Genomic DNA, 26,406 nt, shown 5'->3' on the forward strand with positions numbered 1-26,406 from the left:
TCAAACCCAGCCCTGGCCAAAAATGGAAAAAAAAAAAATGGATTAGTACCTATAGAACAGAAAAAGAAATGGAAGATACTTCTATATACTAGTATTTCTTTTTTCCCAAGGAATGTGCATAATTTATTTTCAAATCTGATTACAGCACATTTTTTCCTCCACATTAAATCTATAAAGCTTATCAACCTGGTACTTTTTCAGATCGACATAAATCAGTCCCAGAAATTAAATAATGATTGATTTTAAAGCGTAAGGAGTTTTCATTTCATAGTTATTCTTTTGATACTGGATTTAACTGTTTATATATGTCTCTGCTTGCTTGTCTTGTTCCACAGGTTTGCCATCTGCAAATTTGGCTGCACCTAACCTCACCGTGGAGGAAGGAAAGTCTATCACGTTATCTTGCCGTGTGACAGGCGACCCAGTTCCTGTTATGTATTGGGATGTTGGTAATCTGGTTTCCAAACATATGGTAAGGCTTATGTTTGTCTGTGTCTTATTAGACAATAAGAGTGTTTCAGAACTTGAGAATGTATTAAATCTAGCAACGATTGTTTGATACTTCATTAGGCCATGTGTAGAAGTTTATGAAGTGTTCTTTCTGCTTATTCTTAATTAACAAAGGCAGGTTTCCATTGTAGTTATGCATGCCCGATAGACTAGAGAGTCTTTCTGTCCCTAGTGAGCTCTTTGAGTCTTTGTGAACAAATCGAGGGACTCCCTGTGGTCTTTTCCATTGGAGGAAGGTAGATAGGAATTTGAGGTTTAAGTCCACACCAAGCAGTGGAAACTTAGAGAAATAGAAATATACTTCTGATTTACTTCTTTGCTTGAGCCCAACTCTGGCAGAGAAGCTTTTCTTTTCTTTTCTTTTTTTTTCCCATTAAATCATAGCTGTGTACATTAATGCAATCACGGGGTACCATGTGCTGGTTTTATATACAATTTAAAATGTTTTTGTCAAACTGGTTAACATAGCCTTCCCGGCATTTTCTTAGTTAAGGGAACACTTCTACATTGCTGGTGGGGATGCAAACTAATATGTTTCTTTTGGAAGGATGTTTGGAAAACACTTTGAGATTTAAAAATAGACCTGCCATTCGATCCTACAATTCCTGTACTGGGTATATATCCAGAAGACCAAAAATCACACTATAACAAAGATATATGTACCAGAATATTTATTGCAGCCCAATTCATAATTGCTAAGTCATGGAAGAAGCCCAAGTGCCCATCGATACAGAGAAGCTTTTCTAATGTATATTTTTTTCTCTAGTTAGGAGAAGCAATGCCAAATTTTGTCACTTCGGAATCAATCCTAATCAACATTATTGTTGTCTGTTAATTCATTTTTAGAATGAAACAATCAACACACAGGGCTCCTTAAGGATAACTAACATTTCATCTGATGACAGTGGAAAGCAAATCTCTTGTGTGGCAGAAAATCTTGTAGGAGAAGATCAGGATTCTGTGAACCTCACTGTGCATTGTACGTAATCATACCAGCGTGTGTTTTTACTAAGCCAGTGACTGCGGACATGCCTACATTTGGTGCTAGGGCTCTCTGGGGGTTGTTTTAGTTTGTTAAAAAAATGTATGTAGTGTTTCATGAATGTGTAATTAAGAATCAATCTTTCGTCTGTTTGATTGCTACTTAATATCTCTTGCTCATGCCTTACCTTTCTTTTAAGCTTCTTTTTTGATCTTGAGCTGGTCATTTGTGCCTTCCTGTCTTTTTTTCTGACAGACGATACTGTGAGCTGCTTGCTCCCTCTTTTTAATGTTTTAGCTTAAATTCTCATAAGTCAGCTTCTAAAATATTTTCCTTTATAAAAGCAATATGCTGTTTTAAGGTTATGCTACCCAAAATATTTTCTGGCTGTTTACAAACACAATAAAACCTCGTTAGTTAGTTGATATTAAGTTTCTGTGAGGAGGTAGGAGATGCCCTATTTAAATTATCGAAAATTACCGTCATCTGCAGAAAACTGGAATTATTGTTTTAAATTTTTGTATACATTTAAACTAAGATAAAAGATATTAATGCTTCTTCTTCATTAAGCATAAGAACTTTTTTCATTATTAAATGAAATAATACAACCTATACCTTAAGAACATTTTTTTTCATTATTAAATGAAATAATACAACCTATACCTTAATGGTGGCATTCCGAGTGAATGTATATTTAGTAAAAACCATATAGACACTTCAAATCATTGAAGAATCAGTAGCAAATTCTGGGCTGGCACAGTACAAATTAATGAGGTTTTACCCTGTTTGGATTAGGATTTGGATGAGAAAAACGTGAATTGGCATGTGTGTAAGCATTTGTCCAAACTTAACACATGTAGACCCATAGCCACACACTGGCTAACACTCATTCGTAGCACAAATTCAAGTGTGTGATTGTTGGATGAATGATTGGCATCACCAAGTGTAATCCTCTGTCACTGTTAATACCAGCACTGTGTCCCATGGGTACTGGATTCATAATTTCTCACTATTTTGACCCACCTGGAAGCCTGAAGTCAGTATTATCCCCACACATATGCAACCACTTCCAATTTTATGTCCTCCAATCATCACCTCACCCCAAACTCATTTGAGCATGGTGGAAGGAATAAGTAGGCCCTGGGCATGGGGGCCTGGGCTGGTGGGAGGAAGGTAAGTGTGGCCTCTGCCCCACTGGTTCTTTTTTTTTTTTTAGAGACAGAGTCTCACTTTATGGCCCTCGGTAGAGTGCCGTGGCCTCACACAGCTCCCAGCAACCTCCAACTCCTGGGGCTTAAGTGATTCTCCTGCCTCAGCCTCCCGAGTAGCTGGGACTACAGGCACCTGCCACAATGCCCGGCTATTTTTTGGTTGCAGTTTGGCCGGGGCCGGGTTTGAACCCGCCACCCTCGGCATATTGGGGCCGGCGCCCCACTGACTGAGCCACAGGCGCCGCCTGCCCCACTGGTTCTTAATGCATATCTTCTAGTGGGCTCCTCTAAACAGACATGCACCTTGTTTTGTATAACAGATGCAGAATCCCCCTAAATTATAAATATGTAAACTGCTCCTGGCCTGAAGAATTGTTCTTATCTGTCAAAGTGTAGGTAAAGGATAGAAGGAATAGGGTGGGCGCAGTGGCTCACGCCTGTAATCCTAGCACTCTGGGAGGCTAAGTGGGTGGATTGCTTGAGTTTAGGAGTCTGAGACCAGCCTCAGCAAAAGCGAGCCACTGTCTCTACTAAAAATAGAAAAATTAGCCGGGCATAGTGGTGGGAACCTGTAGTCCCAGCTACTTGGGAGGCTGAGGTCGGAGGATTGCTTGAACCTAGGAGTTTGAGGTTGTTGTGAGCTAGGCTGACACCATGGCCCTCTAGCCTGGGCAATCAACTCTCTCCAAAAAAAAAAAAGAGTGAAAGGAATAAGCAATAAAGGTTACTAACAACCAAGCTAACCGCTGTAGAGACCCTATTCAGACTGTGTTCCCAGGAGACGATGCTGTACAGTTTTTACTCCTTGTATGTGATGAACCTATATAATCAAGGAGAAGAAGGGAAGGAAGGGCTTCTGCATTAAACCCCACCCAGGGCTCTTGCTCCAGATATGTCTCACTCAGTAATCTTGAACAACTCACTTAACCTTATCAAAGTTTGGTTTCTTTATCTGAAAAATGATGCTATTAGATCTCAAAGACCTTTTCCAGTCTTTGATTTTATAATTATCAAAATGAGGCCACATTTAGACAAACAGTGATGAGGGATTTAAAATGCTTTCATTCAGGATAAGTACTCGGTTAAAAGATAGTACTTGATGTTTATTTCCCCAAAGCATAGAGTGTGTTATTTGTACTTGAAGTTGGGAGTAATTTCTAGTCTGTATTGGACCCCAGACATTTAAAGGATCAAAAAATTGACATCTAGTATCATAGCAAAAGGGACCATATAGTAATGAACTGTGATGCTTAGAGTATTTTCAACTGACAATCAGTTAAAAAAAGAAAAAAAAAATTAGTTTATCATGCTTTCTAATAATTAGCAGCAGGGACATTCATTGTATTGATAAGTTTGATTTGCTTTAGAAAAGTTATGTAAGATCAAGGCTTCATGTAAAATTTCTAAAGTCATTTTTGTTATTTGTATTATTGAGGGAAGAAGTACTATAAAAATAGTGTCCTTCATTTTATTTTTGATGAATCTACATCATATCAAAGATAGATATATTTGAAGCCAAAGTCAACTTCAAATGAACCCTTTCCACTGTAGGAAATCCCCTGGACCTGTTTGGAGCTGGTTCTTGTTTACACTGAACAGATTTGAAAAATGACTGTGAAGCATGGGTCTTCAGTAGAGCAGAAAAAGAGTCTTTCTGAAGCTCTCTGTAGGGAGTTAAATCTACCTTGATGATGATACAGAATATTGATGGATTCCAGACTTGCTGGTCACGTATTTTCTTAAACCAAACAATGTTTGAATAAAATCCCCTGTCAATAACCCAGAAATCTGGAGATGGTGAGTATTCTGAGCTTTCTGATGCTATTAACTCTCTCTTTTTCAATTTAGTTGCACCAACTATCACATTTCTCGAATCTCCAACCTCAGACCACCACTGGTGCATTCCATTCACTGTGAAAGGCAACCCCAAACCAGCGCTTCAGTGGTTCTATAATGGGGCAATATTGAATGAGTCCAAATACATCTGTACTAAAATACATGTTACCAATCACACGGAATACCATGGCTGCCTCCAGCTGGATAATCCTACTCACATGAACAATGGGGACTACACTCTAATAGCCAAGAATGAGTATGGGAAGGATGAGAAACAGATTTCTGCTCACTTCATGGGCTGGCCTGGAATTGATGATGGTGAGTACCTGAGGCTTTTTGCACGGAGGGAGAGGGTCTAGTAATCGGCTGTTGTCTTAAAGCTCTGTTAGATAGTCTTGCTCAGGGGTCTGTAGGTCACCTGGAGTGGATTTGTTCCTTATTTATTTATTCTTGGATGGAAGGTGAAGAAGCACCAGCTGCATAGGAGACCTGCTTCTCATGCAAGCACAGAATGAAACAGGACAACTGGAGGCTTCTTAGGCTGGTGATGTGTCTCTTCAGCCCATATGACATTGGCCAGTAAAGCAAGTCATTAGGCCAAAGCCAAATCAAGGGGCAGAGAATTGTACTTCTTCTAAGGAGGTCAAGAGGGAGTGAATAATTTTGGATAGTAATCTGCTGTCTATAGGATTAATTACTGTAGAGTGCTTCAGTATTTCATGAGTGAAGGATCATCATCATCATCACAAGTATCTAGTGAGATTTTGTACCCACAATGACAACACTCATGCAAAATCATGAGCAAATGAACTGTGTTTGGCTGGCTTATGCAATATTTAGGTTTTAATTTCTAGACCCTTATCCATTGGAATGGAGAATCCCGCTTTCTTATCCATAGACAGGAAACTGGTATTCTAGACTATTTTGCTTACCTGGGTTGACTGAATTGAGCCATTGTCTTATCCTAATATGATTTTCTGGGAGTGATAATACTACCTATTTACAGTTTGGACTGGGGAAGGATCACTAGCATCAGAGGTCTAATCTGTGGCCACCAACAGAGTGTCACTGTGAGCTAACAGTCACTGTGCTCTCCTTGGCTTTTGATAATGTCCTTCAGGGGAATATTTTATTTTTTGGCTATTATCCTCATTTTATTGAATATATAATGTATTCAAAGAAGTTAAGTAACTTGCTAAAGATCAAACATTATATTTTATTTTTTTAAAGTAATATAGACATAGATCATGAATACATTTATGTACATGTGGGGTACAATGTGTTGTTTTTTATACAGTGTGACATGGTTACATCAAACCAATCAACATAGCTTTTGCCTCATTTACTTGATTATTGTGTTAAGACATTTATATTCTACACTTGACAGATTTGACTTGTACCCTTGCAATGTGCTCCATAGGTGTGGTCCCGCCATTTATCCTCCCTCTATCAAGCCTCCTCACCTCCCCTCCCTTCCCACTCCATTTCTCTCCTTCATCCTGGGCTATAGTTGTGTTCTATCTTTCATAAGAAAGTGTAAGTAAATATAAGTTGGTTTCGTAGAAGTACTGAGTACATTGGATACTTTTCCCTCCATTCTTGAGATACTTTACTCAGGACAATATGTTTCAGGTCCCTCCATGTAAACATAAAAGAGGTAAAGGCTCCATCTTTTTAAAGGCTGCATAGTATTCCATGGTATACATATTCCACAATTTATTAATCCATTCATGGGTTGATGGGCACTTGGGCTTCTTCCATGACTTGGTTATTACGAATTGAGCTGCAATGAACAATCTGGTGCAAATATCTTTTTGCCAAGTGATTTTTGGTCATTTGGATATATTCTTATTTGCTCGATCTTGTCCAAATGCTTGCTATCATTATGGAGGCTAATTATGGTATTTGGATGTTAGGACCTGCTCATGAGTCCCTGACAGTAATAGCTCTGAGTTAGTCAAAGATAATTTGATAGAGAGAAGGGAAAATAGAAACCTGGGACCTGTGGGACAGGGGCTGCTTGGGCAACATGTAACTGTGTGGCTCACAGGGTGCACTGCAAAGGCAACCCATGCAAAGTCATCTCTGCCACATAGTCATTGAGAATGTTGTACCTTTGTTACATAATAAGTTCTGATATCCTGGTATTTGCTAAACATCTTTTTAAAGGCTCAGGCTTCCTTAGCGTGTCCAAAATGTGATTTGAATTATGTAAGCTTGATTTACAAACAGCCATTTAGGAGTGCATAAAACAAGCAATGTTTGGATGCAATACCCAGACACCTCTGGCTGCTGTTGTCTTTTGCATTAAATCTTCCTCTTAATTGGGAGTTTAGAAGCCCTTGCTGCATAGGAGACCTGCTTCTTATGCAGTTACTTGGCTCCAGTTCCTGTTGTAAGTCTTTAGGTTACTGTGTTTCCTCCTGCATGTTTGAGGGAATAATAGCTTCATGGTTAAATCTGGAGACTGATTTGGGACAATGGCTGTTTGTTATTAAATAAACTTTTTATTTATGAATAATTTTAGATTTGCAGAGACATTGCAAAGGTAGTACAGAGAGTTCCCAGATATTGCCCCACCCCCACTGTTAACATCTTACCTTACTATTAGTACATTTGTCACAACTAATCCACTAATAAGGGTACATTTCTAATAACTGAGCTTTACCCTTTATTTGCACTTCACCCATGGCCCTTTGAAACAATCAGGACTGGAGTTTAAAAGCTATCAGAGATGATCTGTGTCCTTTGATATATGCACAGTACTTACTGTTAGCGTAAAACCAGTAGCTTCTGTTTTAGGTAGGATTTTGAGTTTTTGATTTTGATTTTTTCTTTTGAACATTTCTATACAGCACTAATGTTTAGTAGAGCTGAACTCCTATTATCCACGCGTCCTCATTTTTATTGATGTCTCTGTTCATTTTAACTTAGTGATGTGAAAAAATTATCTGGTTTAAGAATAACTTGGAGTCTCTCATATTCCCTTTTAAAGGCATAATTTATTTTTATATAAAATAAAAATTAAACTAAATTTTATAGAGATGGATTTTTCCTCTCTTTTTCTCTTCTTGTTCATTTATTCATTTTTATTGTCTTTAAAGTACACAGTTGCCTTTAGAAAAGAAGGATTTTTTTTCCTTTGACTATTTACTCAAATACCATCCATGTAAGGAATAATAAATGAAAGTGGAAATGAAGGAGACTTGGCCCAGGGTGAAGGCAGATGTAAATCATCCTACTGGGCCATAAACCAGTGTGACCAAGTCGGTGTTGGTCTCACTTGGCTTGGAGGGAGGATCTTTGTGGGTATTTGTGAGATTCACAGCCATAGCATGCAGATAATGACCTTTCTTAGAATCCCTTTTTTTCTCTCTTGTCTGCCTTTAAAACTAAAGGAAAATAAATAAATAGTAAAATAAGAAGAAGAAAAAAATGCTGGCCTACAGGTACATTGCATGTTAAGAACAACTTTGGCCTTATATTCCAGCAATATTTCTGCTGTCATCATGTAGTAATTGATGAAGAAGTTTGACTCTCACAAATATTTTTGCTAAAAATTTCCAGTTGTTTTGGTGAGATCCTCCATTTTTTTTTTACATTGCAAGTTTCCTGTCCTGGCTTACAAGGAAGCAGGCAGCCTGGGCTCTCCCTGACGCTGGTTGCCTTTTCACACACAGCCAGAAGAATCAATGTGGCAGCTCTGGGGTCCCTTAGAGAGCTCAGCTTATAACCAAGATTTTCATGGGATGGCCACTTGCCTTAGGAATTCATTTTTGAAAACAGAGAATGAAGAACATTGAAAGAAATGGAAGCGTGAATAATAAACAGTAAACTAGAAGTCTCTAAAGCAAAAACTGGTGAGGATAGAAGAGGATGGACTGATCAGACATAATGACTCCTGATAACCTTTGCTGCCTCATGTGAACATTGGGACAGTTTGGCAGACGTCTGCTTTCCACTTGGAGGAAGGCTGAGCTTGATCCAGCATCAGCCCAGGCCAGGGCAGTGCCTTTCATAAGGTGTGAGGATGGGAGGCAGGGATTAAAGGAGAGAGATCCAGTGAACCAAGATCCCTGTGTGATGTTTTCTGAGAGAGCTGGTGCCCTGCAGACTCCACTGTTGCCCCATTGAGGGCACTAATGTGGAAAGACAGGTGCTATCAGATCTTTAGATGTCAGCAGGACCCCAGACACCAAGTCAATGCCTTCCCCTTCTGTTGATCTCTGGAAACCTGGCCAGTAGCTGAGAAAGGGAGAAAAGACTTTCCCAGACTCAGACCTTAAATTGATCATTTTGGATCCCACATTTAAGAACTTAACTCATATTGGTTAGATTGGAGTTCTGTTTAAAGCAACTTTCATCAGAATGAAATCTAGAGAACTGCAGTGTCCATCTTTCCAGCACACTGCAAAGCCTAACTTGTGACAATCAAACTGCAGTAGTCTTGTTTTATTTTTCTTTTCCATTGTTCCTTTACAATGGACTCACTCACAGTCGTCTTCCTGGGCTCCCAGAGAAGTAGCTTTGCACATTAGAATCAACTGGAGATTTTTCATTATTATTTTATTTGATTACATTTTTAATATACATTCTGGTACCTGCCGTTAGCAAGTCTGATTCAGTGGCTCCCAGATAAGATTTATTTAGGCTTTGGCAGTTCTTGTTTTTAAGATTTCCCAGTGTTTCCAATGAGTAATCAAGATGAGCCTCACTGCCTTAGAGGAAAACTCAGCCATGTAAAATTTTTTTGCTCATGACTGAGTAACAATCTTTTGGTCGTTTGAGACTTCAGTCAGAAGCTCAACTGAGAAATAGTATGGCCCATCTGAGCTAGAAATTGAAACTCTGGACTTGACCTCCTGACCAAGTTCAGATTGGCAGAATGGGCTGGGGGCTGGAATTTGCCGAGGTTTCAGCCCCTCTGCTGCTCGGGTGGGGGAATGGAGTTGAGCAGTGTCAGGGAAGTTTGCTTGCTAATGGTTTTATGCTCCTGGGACATGGGAATGTTCAATGCTGATGCTTGAACTGTCTTTCCTGGACACCTTTGTGAGTTCTTGCAGATTCCTCTCTCTGCTGTTCTCATGACGAGAACAAATGTACCTCTACTGGGGCTGGTGGAAACAACTTCTTCCTCCAGGAAGGAGCTTTGTGTTGTTGGGGGGTCCCTCTGCCCCCAAAGAGGCCCTGTTAACAGGACCTAAGACTCCCAACATATACTCACCTGTTCCATAGGGAGCACTCATGATCCTTTGTCCTCCGGGTGTAAGGTCGAGTCACGTGCCAGTCAGGCTTTGTCCTCTGAGCCTTCCTCCTGTAGGGAACACAGCTCAAGCTCTCAGAGTGGCTCCATCAAATCCCCTTGGTGGGATTCCTTCTAAGTCCTTCCTTGCTCTCTCCTCCTGGGGACCTCATAAAGTCTCAAGGTGAATCAGGTATTTTGAAGGACACAGGTCCAGTTCGCAGCCAGTTCTTTCATGAATCCCACCTCTGCCTCCCATTCACTTTGGTGTCAGTTACCAAGACAGGAAGAGTCTCATTTAACATCCTGTTATGCTAGAATCTGAGGATGTTGAAAAATGTGTCAGCTCTCTCTGAATGTAGGAGAAACACAGGGTGCTGGGCTGTCCCTTATAGTGAGTTACAAAGCTCCAGACTACATGGACCCTACTTTGTAGGAAGGGGACAGGAGTGAGGTACAGGGCTGAGCAGTAAAGCCCAGCCCCTCCCCTTGTAAAGAATATCCTGACTACTGATAAAATGATGAAAGGTGGAGAAGCACTTGGCTTTTCATTCCTGTCCTTTGCTCCTATTTCAAGTTTGCCTTCAGCCTGGCTTAAAGGCATCAGCCAGCTTCCAATTCCCGGAGGTATCCCTGGCCTGGTGCTAGGCAGGACCTAGCTGAAGATATGCAGAAATCACAGAAAATGAAGAATAAAGGCACCCCTTTGAATGTTTTCTTTTCTGCAGAAGCCGCTGAACAGAGACTGTTACATGGAATAGGTGGAATTGCTAAGATTTTACTTTTTAATGAGATAAACTCCCGCTTGCTCTCAGTCCAAATGACTCATTCAGAGCTGATGTTTGAACTTGGAATCTTACACACAGCTGGTCCCCACTCTCCACATTATTTGAAGGGAAGTTTTGATGTAGTGGGAAAGATTTGGATTTTGGAATCTACTCTGATTTAATTGCAAATCTGAGTTCCATCCCCCACAACCTGTGTGGCTTTGAGTAATTTTCTTCACACCTGGAGTATGTAGTGCGACTTTCCTTCTCTATAAAATGAAGGGATCTAGCACCTACTTAGATGGTGAAGCTGAGCATCTCTGCGGTGCCCAGTGCAGGGCCTGACACAGTTGGCAGGTGCTCAGCATTGCTGTCTTCCTAGACAGACTTGGAGACTACCAGAAAGGAGGTGCAGCTCCTCACTTCCCTTCATATTTATACTTTGTAGCCATTAGGGAGGGAGAAACTCTACACTCAGAAATGCTTTATCTCAGACTAGCTATGCCCTCTTTTTTGGATGCTTGGGTTTGCTCAGAAAATGGACCTTGGGACTCTGCTATATCACTTTGTGAGCTTTCTAGACTCAGCCACTTAAGGAGAAGACGAAGTCAAGGTTTGGTTCTAGAGAAGGTGGGTAAATGTCTCTTTGCTGTCTAAGCTCTTTCTCTTCCTCCTCCTCATTTGGAATGGGGCCCAGAGTTGGGAACAAAACCAATCTCCTGCTCTTTCCCCCTTTTTTTGCCACACGGTCAGAGATACCCTGCCTCAATATTTGATAATATAGCTTTTACTTTTATGTTTCACTGAAAAATTGTCATCCTCCATGCCCATTGGGATTTTTTGACTCTGGTAAAACTTATTAGTAGTTGTAAATCAGGGCTTCCAAACTTTAATGTAATACAAAACTCCTGGAAACTCTTAAAATGCAGACTATGATTCAGTGGATCCAGAAGAGGGCCTGAGATGATGCATTTCTAGCAGGAGCCCCAATCATAGGGATGTTACTGGTCCTGGACCACACTTTGAGTCCTGAGGATGCCCCACAGGACCTGGGGGAGCCACTGGCAGAACTGGCTCAGCATCCATCAAGCTGATGCTCTATGAGGACATCACATAGTTATACGATAATAAAATAGATGGTGTACAGAGATGTCCTCTAATTGAGTTTGGCAAGAAGTAGGATGAATTCAATATGTGGCTTAAGAAGCCTTGAGAGAGGAAATAAAAAGTAGAGAGCAGTTGCAAGGACATACGTACCAAGGAGAGGGTTATCTGAGGATTCGCCAAAGATTTTCACGTATCCTATTTAGCTTACAGGTCAAAAATAAAGACTTGTGCAAGGTGAAATTGATCCACTATGTGGCTGTCATTGGAATTCAATCCTACATATAGCGAAGACCTTTCATGAACAGGAAAGTGAGTGTGGAAGCTGAGTGGTGAGTAGAAGTGATGAGGGCTTCTTTTTAAGCAGACTTTGAAGCAGGAATTAATGGCGGCGAGATTACTTACGATTTATTATGAGGAAGGAACCTAGAGCCCATGTTAGCATCTTCTGATCAGATAGCACAAGTTCCATGAATTTTGAAGGTCCGTCAGATTATTTCTATAAACACGTTGATTCACAACAGATTCTCTTATCAAAGTCATTTCCCAAGTGATTTAATGCTTTAGGCTTGGAGCAAACCTAGCCAGAGCATTGGATGATAAAATACCCTTGTTTTAAAAGCTTACCATTCTTTAGGCAGAGCATAAAGAGTGTCTCTGTGGCCCACTCATTCAGGAAGAATGTCACAGCTCAAGAATGCTCATTCACACAAGCAGTGGGAGTTAGTGACTTATGCTTCCTAATTCAGGAGCGCTTGTGCGAAATGCACGTCAGGAACAAACTATAAATATTGGAAGAGCTTTTCCCACAGCTACAACTTTCCTGCTGTTTTAGCCAAAGTTTCATGACGTCTGCATGAACGAGAGCTCTCTGCAGTGCTTAGAATCGCCCCACAATGGCGGATTTAGATTTGGTGTAGTTAGGCCAAAGAATGTAGAGAGAGGACTATGCTCCGAATCTTACGCATTAAGAAAACATAAAGCTTTAATAGGAATTGCATTAAAATTATATATTGCTTTGGGTAGTATAGACATTCTAACAATGTTGATTCTTCCCGGCTATGAGCATGGTATGTTTTTCCATTTGTTAACATCTTCAGCTATTTCTTTTCTTAAGTTTCATAGTTCTCCTTGTAGAGATCTTTCACGTCCTTTGTTAAGTATACTCCCAAATATTTCATCTTCTTTGCCACTACTGTGAAAGGAATAGAGTCCTTGACTGTTTGTTCGGCTTGGTTATTGTTGGTATATATAAAGGCTACAGATTCATGGGTGTTGATTTTGTAGACTGAGACATTGCTGTATTCCTTGATCACTTCTAAAAGTTTTGTAGTAGAATCCCTAGTGTTTTCCAGATATATGATCATATCATCTGCAAAGAGTGAAAGTTTGCTCTCTTCTGACCCTATGTGGATACCCTTGATCACCTTTTCTTCCCGAATTGCAATGGCTAAAACTTCCATTACAATGTTAAAGAGCAATGGAGACAATGGGCGACCTTGCCTGGTTCCTGATCTAAGTGGAAATGATTTCAATTAACTCCATTCAATACGATATTGGCTGTGGGTTGGCTGTAGATGGCCTCTGTTAGTTTAAGAAATGTCCCTTCTATACCAATTTTCTTAAGTGTTCTAATCATGAAGGGATGCTGGATATTATCAAAAGCTTTTTCTGCATCAATTGAGAGAATCATATGGTCTTTATTTTTTAGTTTGTTTATGTGCTGAATTACATTTATAGATTTACGTATATTGAACCAGCCTTGAGACCCTGGGATAAATTCATGGCGTATAATTTTTTTGATGTGTTTTTGGATTCTGTTCGTTAGGATCTTATTGAGTATTTTTGCATCAATATTCACTGGACCCACACCTTTCACCATTAACTAAGATAGACTCTCACTGGATAAATGATTTAAACTTAAGACATGAAACTATAAAAATACTTGAAGAAAGTGCAGGGAAAACTCTTGAAGGAATCGGCCTGGGTGAATATTTTATGAGGAGGACTCCCCAGGCAATTGAAGCAGTATCGAAAATACATTACTGGGACCTGATCAAACTAAAAAGCTTCTGCACAGCCAAGAACATAGTAAGTAAAGCAAGCAGACAGCTCTCAGAATGGGAGAAAATATTTGCAGGTTATACCTCTGTTAAAGGTTTAATAACTAGAATCCACAGAGAACTCAAACCTATTAGCAAGAAAAGAACACGTGATCCCATCTCAGGGTCGACAAGGGACTTGAAGAGAAACTTCTCTAAAGAAGACAGACACATGATCTACGAACACATGAAAAAAAGCTCATCATCCTTAATCATCAGAGAAATGCAAATTAAAACTACTTTGAGATATCACCTAACCCCAGTAAGAGTAGCCCACATAACAAAATCCCACAACCAGAGATGTTGGCATGGATGTGGAGGAAAGGGCACGCTTCTACACTGCTGGTGGGAATGCACACTAATACGTTCCTTCTGGAAGGATGTTTGGAGAATACTTAGGGACCTAAAAATAGACCTGCCATTTGATCCTATAATTCCTTTACTAGGTTTATACCCAGAAGACCAAAAATCAGAATATAACAAAGACATCTGTACCAGAATGTTTATTGCAGCCCAATTCATAATTAGTCATGGAAGAAGCCCAAGTGCCCATCAACCCATGAATGGACTAGCAAATAGTGGTACATGTATACCATGGAATATTATGTAGCCTTAAAGAAAGATGGAGACTTTACCTTTTTCATGTTTACATGGATGAAGCTGGAACATATTCTTCTTAGCAAAGTATCTCAGAATGGAAGAAAAAGTATCCAATGTACTCAGCCCTACTATGAAGCTAATTTATAGCTTTCACATTAAGGCTATATCCCAACTATAGCGCAAGACTATGGGGAAAGGACCAAGGAAGGGGAAGGGAGGGGGGAGGTTTTGGTGGAGGGAGGGTAATGGGTGGGGCCACACCTATGGTGCATCTTAGAACGGTACAGACGAAACTTACTAAAGGCAGAATACAAATATCTACATATAATAACTAAGAAATGCCATGAAGGCTATGTTGAACAGTTTGATGAGAATATTTCAGATTGTATGAAACCAGCACATTGTACCCCTTGATTGCACTAATGTACACAGCTATGATTTAACAATAAAAAAATAAATAAATAAAAATAAAATACATATTCAATTGTAAAATTAAAATGTCTAGAAAAAGTTGTAAAAATCTGTTGCATAACATGTAACTAAACATAACGTTATTGAACTGTACACTTAAAAATGATTATGGTGTTTTTATCATAGTTAAAAAAAAAAAAAAGAAAAGATAAAGCCTTTCTGGCTTCACACTGTTTGTTCCTTAGGCCATTTGTCAGGACCCCTTTCTTGTCCTGGGTGGGCAGGGGGTGAAAGGAAAGAAAGTTCTACCCTCTTTTCTTCCTTAAATAACTGAGGAGAGCACGGTTTGGCCATAGATTCATAATAATCATGATAATTAAGATTTATACTTAAATAGCTCTTTATATCTCAAGAGTACTAATGTTAATTAATTACGCTTCCCGAAGCTCCGGAGGAGTTGCCAAAACCAAGGCTATTATCCTCTCCTGTCTTAGGGAAGACTCTTTTGTTACAGAAAAAGTGAAGAAACTCCCAAGGCTGCGTAGCAAATTAGTGGTTCATCGAGAAGTGAAACCCAGACATCCGATTCCCCAGTGTTTGGGGGCCCCAAGTGCAGCCTGCTGCTCCGAAAGGAAAGAAGAGATGGACCTGAAAACCAAAAGGCTGACCCCTTTGCGGTAGAAAACACTCTTGGCAAAGCAAAGGCGGTTTACTTGAACAGAGCAGATCTTTTGCTATTGCTTTATCATATGGAATGCTCTGAGATATTTTTTAAGATCACACTCAACGGAGTCTGCAAATAGAATTGAAAGAAAAGTCTTTTCTTTCTTTCCAATATTCTCTCTCTCTCTCTTTTTTTTAAGAGCATTAGAGAGAAACTCAAAGCTTAAAGGAAGGAAACAGATGTGTCTTTCTGGCCTCTCCATTATTTTTATCTTGGTAGCAGAATGGAAAGTGAACCATACTGTCAGGCTTCTTCTCTTCCCACAATTTATTTTTTATTCTACAAGTGCATTTTTCCTTTAACTGCAGAGTCTTACAGTTAAAAAGTCATAAAGATTTACTCATGAAGATTTACATAAAGTCATAAGATTCACTCATGAGCTATAAATGAGATTAGAGGGGTGAAGTAAAAAGGCCCCACTTTAGGTAATTTGAGAATGGAATTAAGAGCATGAGAAAAGAAAAGAAAAATGTGATTCTGTCTTTCCTGTGTAGAAGTCTAAATGCCCTAAGGGTTCCTCTCTTGGAGGTGTGGCCCTCACCTGCTCATTGTGGGTCCTGGTCCCGAGAGTGGCCATGGCCAGGATCCGGTTGCCTCTGTCCTTTTCACTAGGGATACTTCAGGCTGTGCTCTGGACTGGCTCCTCCCTGTCTAACATTCCTTAGGTCAAGAACAAGGTAGATGTGCGTGTGGACCTCAGGATGCCCAAATCTCATGCCAGAGCAGTACTTGACCATCAGCAGACCTTGGTACTGGTGGGCCCTCATCTTCTAGCTGGGGAGGAGATTCACCCCTACCCTTGAGTGAGCTGTGGAGGAGTTTGTCAGTCTCCACTAATTTGGAGCATCTGTGGGGTGAATGGAGTTCCCAGATTGCCATATTTTATGCCACAGATTCCCAGGATGAAGCTTTACAGCTTGGTGCCATCTCTTGCTACTGAAATCTGAGATTTGTGATTTGATGAGAGATACTAGGGCAGCACTTAAGAAAGCGTAATAATGCTCCCTACCAGGGCATGGCTCAAGCACAATGCTGCTCCTTTATCTTCTATTCATTCTCTTTCTCTTGGATTTTTTTCCCCCATAGAAAAAATGTTTGTCCTTCCTCATTGTCCTTTGGGTTCTGAATATCTTCAACAAGTCTTCCTAACTTCAGCTTGTAACAGTATATAACGGTATATAAACAAACGTATTTACACCCAGTAAAAGAAACGAGTTAAAACTTAGACTTAAACATGGCGAGATACTTTTAAAATTTGACCATTGCCAGACATCTCAGAAGGAAGTGGTACTTTTTTTTTGGTCTGCATTGACAGTGATGTTAATGGAGTGTAAATGTCATGGGAGGTTTTGCTGGACTGGCAAGTTGCTAGTAGGAAAATACTTGATGGGCTGGGGTCAAGCGGAGTCCTGTGGCCCTTGTTTTTCTTAAACTCTAGATTTGTGCATGTTCTTCTGTGCCAGTCTTCCTAAACCTTTTATACCAACTGGCATTTGTGGTGGTGAGTAGACCCTTGTCAGACATAGCACAGTTCGAGAGGGAAAAAAAACCTGTTATTGTTCCTCCCACGTTGTCTTTCTGTGAGTTTCATAATCTTACACTAAATTTGGCTATTCCTGACAACAAAAGTAAAGTGACAGTATTTCTCATACATCTGGGAAAATGAAGTTAGGAAAACAATGGTGCTTTTCAGAAAGTTTAGCTATGGCCTAATAGCTTTGTTGGTGCACTTGGTAAGAAAGGCATGCCCTGATCTGAATTGTAAGTCTGGAAAATGCCCTGTTTTCTGGATTATAGGCCTCACCTACTTGTGTTTGATCTCACCCTGAAGCTCATTTTTCCATCCCTGGCATTTGCTACATTGGATTGATGTGACATTCTTGGATATTCTTAGGGGCTTCGTGTGGGTGGTGTGTTTGGGTGTTCTCTGTCTGTGATGAGGCAGATTAAACCTGTACGTCTTTCATAGTCACTGAGGCCGTTTAAATGTGTGGTTGAGAAGAATCTGGCTCTGACTCTTCAGTCTTTTTACATTTTTATGGAATTGGAGGTGTAAAAGCGATGGTGAATATAGATGCTTCTCTTACACATATAAGTGTCCATGAAGGCGTGAGGATACTTCAGAGTGACCAGCTTCTCCCAGGTTAAGCTGGGAAGTCCCATATCCAGGGAAACCCTCAGTCCTGGGAAAATGGGAAGGATTGACTGGGAGTGCCCTAATTTTAAAACTTAGAGGGAGGGCGATTGGCGGGAGGAGAGAGGGCAATTGGCGGGATCTCACGTAAGGCGCCAAAGTGAGGATATTCAGCACGCTTCCTCGGTGAAGGGCTCAACTATAACTTAAACTTTACCTTAGAATATAACCTAAACATCTATACCCTAATATTAATTTGTAACAAAAAAATTTTAAAAATACAGAAAAAAAAAGCCAAAAGAAAAACTCTTGAAGTCCAGTGTCTCAGGAATGAATCTCTTCGGTCCCAGGCAATCTAGGACCGAAGGTCACTAGGTGACCCTAGTACAAATTAAGGTTCACATACCTATATCCAAATATTTAAGTGTTATATATTAAGTAAATGAATTGTGAAATACAATAGATTATACCTTCCTGCCTGACAAATATATATTTATACTGATGTTGAAGGCTGAAGTTAGAACTCTCAGACTGTATGGAGGGACATGGAGAGAAGAGGGCAGAGTGAGATCTTCTAAAATCATAAATTACCGAGTAGTTCAAAGACTGCTTTGCTCTCTTGGAGTTATAGAACCTTTCCTTCAGCAGGTGTAGTAAATCCCCATGGTGAAGGGGACACTATTTGGTCTAAGGCTTTTGCAAAGGGAAAGGACTTCAGAGAATAAGTGAGTGCCCTGCAAGTGACATTGGATGGGCTACCACTGGGACTTCCTGCCGCTTTATTCACTGAATTAACCCCTTAAACTGCAGGGCAGCTCTCAAGTTTCTTCTCAGGGCTGTCCTAACAGCTACAAATAATTCTGATAATACATATTGACGTATCATAATGCAAAACTACTTTTAAATGGTATTTGGGATAGTGAAGCTCTTTAAAATACAACTGAAAGTTACTGGAATCAATGACTTTGCATGAATTGATACAGTGCCACCAGAGGTGGCTGCCCAGGTTGTGCACTGCACAATTTTGGATGGTGCCATTCCTGTGGATTGTAATGTGAAAGGCAACCCTCACCCACCCCTTTGTACAAAGTGTAGATTACACGGCAACTTGCAGTGTCCCTGAATTGAAGTACATAGCCATTCATTTCATTTGTTCCCTGCTAAAATAGATATTTTTCTAGTTGAAATGTATTAACATTCTAATTTGAACATTGGGGCTACTTTTATTTGGTTCTTCATTTAGACTAATCTTGATATTCACTGGGGAATGCACAAACAGAAAATTGGCTCGTTTCACTCTATTTTAATGGCATTTTCCTGCTAAGGGTTCAGAAGTGAAATGAAAACTGAGTAAGCTTTATGCTTTGCAAGTTTTACTGTTTCACATGGCAAGTGAGGACTAAAAGCATAGGAAATAGCTTTGGAATTTCATTTTGCAATCATTTAAATGTTATAACAAAATTTAATTTTATTTCCAAGTAGACTTTCATGTGGAGACCTAGTTAGCTCTGATCAGAGAATAAGTAGCAAATGTTTTTGTCACCAGTTCTTGTTGATGCTGAGTTTAAAAAAATTTTTTAAATGTTTCTGGCGAGTCTCATGGGAATACCTTAAAGCAGAATATTCTGATCATGTTGGTAACTGCAAAGCCATCCAAAAAAATTAAGTTGGTACTTTTGTATTTCTCTCTGACATAATATTTATTTCTAACCTTTTATATGTAAATGCTTTCAATATAGGAAGTACAATTTCTGTGTTGTATTAGGGCATAAAAAGAGTTTCTTTAAACTAAAGCCTAGAAGCCCCCCAAAGACTGAACGGAGAGTCAAACTGTGGTCTAGATAACATTATGCAGAGTGGTTAATAATATGCTCCTGAATGCAGTGGCCTTGCTATGTGGAGTTTGACAGTAACCCCCAAGGCAGGAAGAGAATAACAAAAGTGGGGTACAAAAATTATCTGTCTCTGGAATGAAAAATACCCCCCAATTGCAATGAAAATGGTCAACTGTATAATAGAAACAGTACAAAAAAATTGTTATAGTTCATTGATTGCTGAAGTTTTTCCAAAGTGATTTGTAAGTTCTACTTAGTCTTTTTTTTTCTTTTTGGAGGGATGTAAGTTGGGGGCATGGGGTAGAGAACAGATTTAAGGTGAAACAAAGCATGAACGTTGGGTTTATTTACCATATCCTATGAAACTGTCTATTCAGTTATAAAAGCCTTCAGTGTCTATTTAGCTTATTTTATTTGGCATAGGTTATACATTTGTAAACACCAAATTCATGCTTACAAATCTTTTCTGTGTTTTGCTTTTTAGGTGCAAACCCGAATTATCCTGATGTGATTTATGAAGGTAGCTATCATTGTTTCCTTTACACTGTAGTTTTTCTAAATGTTTGTGTTAATGTAATAAATCAACTAAAAGAAGACCTCTGAGCTCAGATAAATATATACACTTTAAGCATTACAGAGTCCAAAACAATATTTCAAAAATCATTCAGTATTGACGGCCATATCCCCTTGACATTTGCAATGCCTGTAAATAGCACTTTCTCTCTCATGTTCTGTTCTTGGAAGTAGTAAATCCATTTTGTTGGCTGTAACAGACATTTCGTTTCCATAATTGGGAACTAATTACCTGTTTAAAAGCCATGACTACCAAGAAAAGGGAAGTGTATCAGTTTCTGGCTATGTCAGTAAACCCAATTCAAAATTATGTTTCTTGTGCAAGGAAGAAATTTGGCTTTGAGAAACCTTGAAGTTAGGGCTTGCTCTAAGGTTGGTTAAACCAGCAACTTAACCCTGTCATCAGGAACCCAAATTCTCTTCATCTCTACACTCTCTTGCCCATTTTGCTAGCTTCAGTGAAGGTCGATTCCCCTATGGTTAAAAAAGGATGTCAGCAGAGAGGCTACCGCCACTCACATTGATGAGAAAAGGGAAGAGCTTCTAAAGGTGTCCAAGAAGAGAACTTTCCCCCAAACCTCAACTAAGCCCTCTTTGTATCAGATTCAGGACCCCATTGGGGGGGGTCCCATGGTCATGGTCCATTCTTGCCTTCATTATTGATAAGAGGAAGGCATTAACCCTCGACTAACTGGCCCCTCCCCTGGACTTTAGGTCTGCTTTCCCTGAGGTGCATGGGCTTAACCCCCTTGGGCTCTCTTAGGAACACAAGAGGAAAGAAACCAAAGGCCCACTGTATTAGTTTTTAACAGAATAGCTCATATCTCCTTTGCTATTTTGTTCCAATATCAAGGACATTTTACAAGGTGTGAAAGCCCATCTTTGATTTTCAGACACTTTCATAATCGGGGAAGTGTGGGGAAGTGGCAGGCTACATTTCAAGATGTGGCTTCAAATTTCAGAATGATTGAAAGTCAGATCGATTAAAATATATTTACATATTTATTCTTTAAAATATTCCATTCTTTGATTTTGTATATATATATAAACTTACTAACTTTTTATTTTTTCTATAAAATGATTCTGTTGTAGGCTTTTAAGTGTGTGTATTTAACTTGAGGTCCTTTTAACTGGGGAGGGAATTTACATTGTCTTTTCCTGCTTATGTACATTAACCCATATTTATTCCATACTTTTATTTGGTTGATTTTATGCATATGATCTGTGTTTTGGTCAGAAATCATGTAAAATCATAATTCAAACATATCTCAAATTCTATCTCAGCATGATATGTTTGAATTATGATCTTACATTTTAAAATTGGGTTTTAGACCCCTTTTTGAATGTCACCTTGCCATTGGCTTCAGATCTCACTGGGATCTCTTAAATTGTAGACACTTCACTGATTTACATTTTGCATGATTGGTTGGCTCTAACCTGAAGAGGGAAAAATAAACAATTATATCTGCTAGTGTTTGAAATCACTAAGTTTTAAGATATTCGTAATAAAAATTTTGAGAACATGGTTTTTGGCATTAAGAATGAAACAACAAACAGAAAATAGATTTTTTTTTTCTGTTACTGTTTATTCAGAAAGGAACATTCTGCTAATAAAAATACAATTTAAATTGGGTGCCCCGAGGCCAACATGATGTGAGTCTACCTAGAGGAGTCTAGCTGGGACTGAGTTAATGAGGTAGCTTCCCCAGGATGGAAATCGAAGGCCCTATAACTATTCAGAATTAAAATATACAAACAACACTATAAACAACATGGTCTGCAGTAAGTTTTCTAGGAGTTTTCTGGAACCTTTCATATGTGATATTAGTAATAAAAACTTTTGACTACCCTCAAAAAAAGAATCAATCATTTCCATCCTGTAGACTAAATCGATTCAGAAGATAGCACCTGCATTTGAGAATTTGATGAAATGAGAGCAAAGCTTTATAATTCTAAGTATTGTATTGGTCTTCCCATTAATACTTCTGAAACTGAAATACTGACAAATTCAGAACTCTTTAAAAAAGTTCATGGATGGACCCAAGTTCCATCATGATACTGATCCCACATTTGTCTTAAGGGTTTGCCTTTTACTGAAATAATATGTGTATTTACCTGCCCAGGGAATCAGTATTTCTTCTTTCAAACCTGGAACCACGTCTGGGCTCAGCCACCTCCTTGCTAGGTGGCCTCTATATTAGGCATTCAACTTTCCTCAGCTGATATTCTTCAGCTATAAAACTGGCAGTTAGGCTCAGTCTCTAAAGACTCTTCCCTGTCTATAAGTCCATGACTCTTAGAAGACTGATGCCCTTTTGCCCTAGGGATTTGTTTTAAATATGCCATCGATAAAAGGGTGTATTCATCTGTGCAGAGAAAAGACCCTGAACAGGGTTTAGGATCTGACCAAAAGAACAAGGATGTAAAGATCTGAATTGAATAAAGTCTTAGCACTGTGAGGTTGACTCAGTGGCCTGGTCGTGCTGCTCCATAGCCAGGCAGTGCAGTGGTTTAGAATGTTTGGGATTTGTGTCAGTTCATTCTGGACCTTAGTCTGGCCTCAAGTTTGTTGGCAACCTACTGACAACTTCATGTTTCTTCTCTTTCTCCCTTTTCCAATTTAAGATTATGGCACCGTAGCAAATGATGTTGATGACACTACCAACAGAAGTAATGAAATCCCTTCCACTGGTGTCGCTGACCCAACTGGTCGGGAACATCTCTCGGTGAGTGGAATTAATAGCTGGTTCCTAGATAGGTCCTGAGAATTTTAGGTACTTATATGTGAGAGAAAGGTAGCTGCTTCAACAAGACATTTTTATTATGCAGATGTCAATAGGGCATTAAAATATAGAATAAATGTTTCATATAATATATATTCATCTAATTAATTTATATTAATGGTTAGGTTTAAAGAAAGTGATAGGGATGCTATATGGCCTTTGAATTATTTGCTACTCCCTTTGCATACCACGTTATTTTATTATTTATTATTATTATTCTTTTGAGGCAGAGTCTCACTTTGTCACCCTTAATACAGTGCTGTGGCATCATAGCTCACAATAACCTCAAACTCTTGGGCTCAAGCAGTTCTCTTGCCTCAGCCTCCCGAGTATGTAGGACTATAGCTGCCACAATGTCCGGCTGTTTTTAGAGATGGGATCTCACTCTGGCTTAGGCTGGTCTTGAACCTGTGAGCTCAGGCAATCCACCCACCTGGCCCTCCTACTGGGATTATAGGCGTGAGCCACTGGGCAGGGCCTGCGTACCACTTTTAATTGTTAGTGGTATCTATTTCAAATGTCTGTCCTTTAAAAGAAGAAGCAAGAAACTAGCAGAGCAAGAAACCAGTTTTCTCATTTATTGACTAGACTTTCACACCTCTCTCCTTAAACTTGCAATAAAAGTTTGATGGCTCACCAAATGTAAGCAGTCCAGTAGACTGTGGAAGAAACTGTCAGTGGGCAAAGAAAAAAAAACATGAATGAAATGCAAATTCATCGCATAGACACTTACATGTCAGTCAGAGATCTTAGACATGAATACTAGCAGCTAAAATACAAATAGAGACAGAGAAATGCAGTGCAAGAGACAGAAGGAGAGGGGTGAGTGTTCGGTCTCTCCGGGTAGGAGATTCAGAGGAGCCTTTGTGGGACAAGTGGCATTTTGCACAGCCTGTGCTGAAGGGTTGGGATTTGGACATAGAGGATGGAAGGGGAGGGCATTTGGGGTTTACAAGAGCTTACAGATGGGGAAACATGGTGAAAGGGCTTGATTGGAAGGGAAAGTATGTGCAGGTCAGTAGAGTTGGAGATGCATGTAGTGGCCAGGTTGTAGGACTTGAAGCAGAGTTTCAGGTGTGTTGATTTACGGTGCAGTGAGGAGCCATTGAAGGGGGAAGTCACATGACTTCCCAGGGGTCTATGGTGGATTCCTCTGTCAGTTGCTGTGGTCAAACTGAAAAGCTTCCTCCGTTCTTCTGTTTTCCTCACTGTCATATGTGCACAGTCACCACTTTCTGTGAGCTGTGCCTCCTTATAAATTCCAAATCTGTCCACGTCTCTTCACCTCCACTGCCTAACCCAGGCAGGCAAACTACAGCCTATGGATCAAGTCCAGCTCACCCCCTGTTTTTATGCTGTTTGCAGACTAACAATAGTTTCTACATGTTTAAGTGGTTTAAAAAAAATCAGAAGAATGATGTTTCATGTCACATGAAAATTTTATAAAATTAAAATTTTGAAATTGAGTTTGAACTTGTTTATTTAGGTAGAACCACTCTCTATTTGCAGAAGTCTGGAATGTAATAATAGGGCAGAGAAATTTATAGCTAAAATCTCTTTTCCATGAAAACATTAGTTAGAAACAAAGATTAAAAAAATAGGCAAATCCATTAAGTAACTTTGAGTGAAATGATTGCTTATCCATAATTAGCTTTTTAGGAATTGCCACCATTCTGTTTGTGTATAGTTTTTGCAGCCTACAGACCAAGTTACGTCTGTACCTAAATATCTGCAGAAGCATTTTCTAAGAGGGCTACTCACAGCTAAACTATCAGAGAAGAGATTTGTCATATTATACCTTTGCTCCACACTTTTTTTGTGCCTTATTTAATCCTGTTCTTATCTGATGTCAGAGATGGTGAAGTGGGAGGATTAGCCCACTTTTATTTTTCTACCTTAATTCTCAACTTCTCAAAATGACAGTACCATGGGTAGATCATAGGTTTTATACTTTCATAGACTTTGGTTCAAATCCCAAGCTTGCAAGATGTGACTATAAGCTGCTTATTTAATTTTTTCTAAGTTTTACTTTTATCATCATCATTATAGCTAACACTAATTTATTATCTATTGGAGTAGACCCTATTCCAAGCCCATTATCTGCATTTACTCCCTGATGATTTCTAAAAAATGTATAAAGGTAGAATTATTAGATTTCCATTTTATGCATAAAGATTATAAGATGCAGAGAAATTAAGCAAGCTAATAAGTGGTAAGTCTGAATTTTACACTCAGGAAGATCTCATGTATTTCCTTAATCTCCACTTTATACTGCCTCACACTAGGGGAGGGGTGTATCAGTCAGCATAAGTTACGTTGCAATAACAAAAGTCCCAAATCTTAGTGGCTACAACCAACAAAGGTCTCTTTCTTGCTTCATTACGTGTGTTGGCTGGGAGCTCTGTTCATCTTTGTCCTCATTTCAGGACTAGACTGACCAAGCATGCACATTTTTGAAAGTTAGCATTTTTTAAATAGAGAGAAAAAGATTTTCAGAGCAGGATGGAGCAGAGTTTCTTAACCTTGGTACTGTTGGCGTTTTGGGATGAATTATTCTTGGTTTGAGGGGTCTGTCCTGGACACTGTAGGGCTTTTAGCAGCATTCCCAGCCTCTACCCTCTTGGTGCAGAAGTACCCCTCTACACCCTAATCCTGACAATTGCCAGATGTCTTTTGGGTGGCAATGTGAGCCCTAGTTGGGAACCCATGCTTTATACTGTGATCTCAGACTAGAAGTGAAATTCTATACTTGACAGCAACAAGTCTTAACTAGTCACAGAAACTCACCTAACCACAAGCAAGCAGGAGGTATATCCTATGAGAAGAAACACAGAGAAAACCAGAAATATTAGGTGACTAGAGCTAGTCATTACCAAAGATGGGGATAATAATATCCATCTTACTGATTATGATGCAAATTAAATGAAACAATAATGCTTATGTATCTTAAGTCGCTGTGATCATCTCAGACAGTTTAGAGCAGAAGTTGGCAAACTATATCCAAGTCATTTTGTTAATAAAGTTTTATTGGAACATAGTTATGTCCATTGGTTTACTTATCATGTGTAGCTGCTGTCATGCTACACCAGCAGAGACAGTAGAGCTAGCAAAGCCTGAAATATTTACCATTTGAACCTTTACAGCAAAACGTTGCAACCTTCTAGTTTAGAGAATTGAACTTTTACTTTGGAAGCAGGACCTTGGCTGAGCAAGACTGGAAGGAAATACAAGTGTTGCTGATATCTTTGTTTCAAAAATATTAAGATGCTCTTAAAATAGCATCATGCCTTGATCAGTGGTAGTGTGATCACAATGCTTCTTAGACCTCTGTCTTTCCCACCTCAGGGTTGTGATGGGATTCACATATATGTGCATCTAACCTCTCCACTTGTGAAACCCACCTTGCAATTAACAACTTTACATTTAAAAACACTTTTCTGGAGGGTTTGTGTCATACCTACAAGATAAGTGCACACATCTTAAGTATACAAGTCAATGAATTTCACAAGTGGAACTCATCCCCAAAGTGCCCTCCTGCTCCCTTCCTGTCCAACTCCCTGTTCCTAGAGTACCCTGACTTCTAACAGTGGAA

General features: G+C 39.4%; 1 protein-coding gene across 10 annotated transcripts in view; it reads left to right on the forward strand.

The window, feature by feature from the left end:
- Nucleotides 1-26,406, forward strand: part of NTRK2 (neurotrophic receptor tyrosine kinase 2) — a 381,718-nt gene that overhangs the window by 67,454 nt on the left and 287,858 nt on the right. For all 10 annotated transcript variants that reach the window (XR_008376955.1, XM_053576758.1, XM_053576767.1 and 7 more), the window contains 5 exons: nt 336-472; nt 1,357-1,489; nt 4,552-4,857; nt 19,943-19,978; nt 22,657-22,757. Coding sequence is in view for 9 of the 10 variants with exons in the window: in XM_053576758.1 (XP_053432733.1) it covers nt 336-472; nt 1,357-1,489; nt 4,552-4,857; nt 19,943-19,978; nt 22,657-22,757 (713 nt within the window). In the remaining variant the exon portion in view is untranslated. The remainder of the gene's footprint in view (nt 1-335; nt 473-1,356; nt 1,490-4,551; nt 4,858-19,942; nt 19,979-22,656; nt 22,758-26,406) is intronic.

Source organism: Nycticebus coucang, chromosome 2, assembly GCF_027406575.1.
Source record: "Nycticebus coucang isolate mNycCou1 chromosome 2, mNycCou1.pri, whole genome shotgun sequence".
In the NCBI taxonomy this organism is placed as follows: Eukaryota; Metazoa; Chordata; class Mammalia; order Primates; family Lorisidae; genus Nycticebus; species Nycticebus coucang.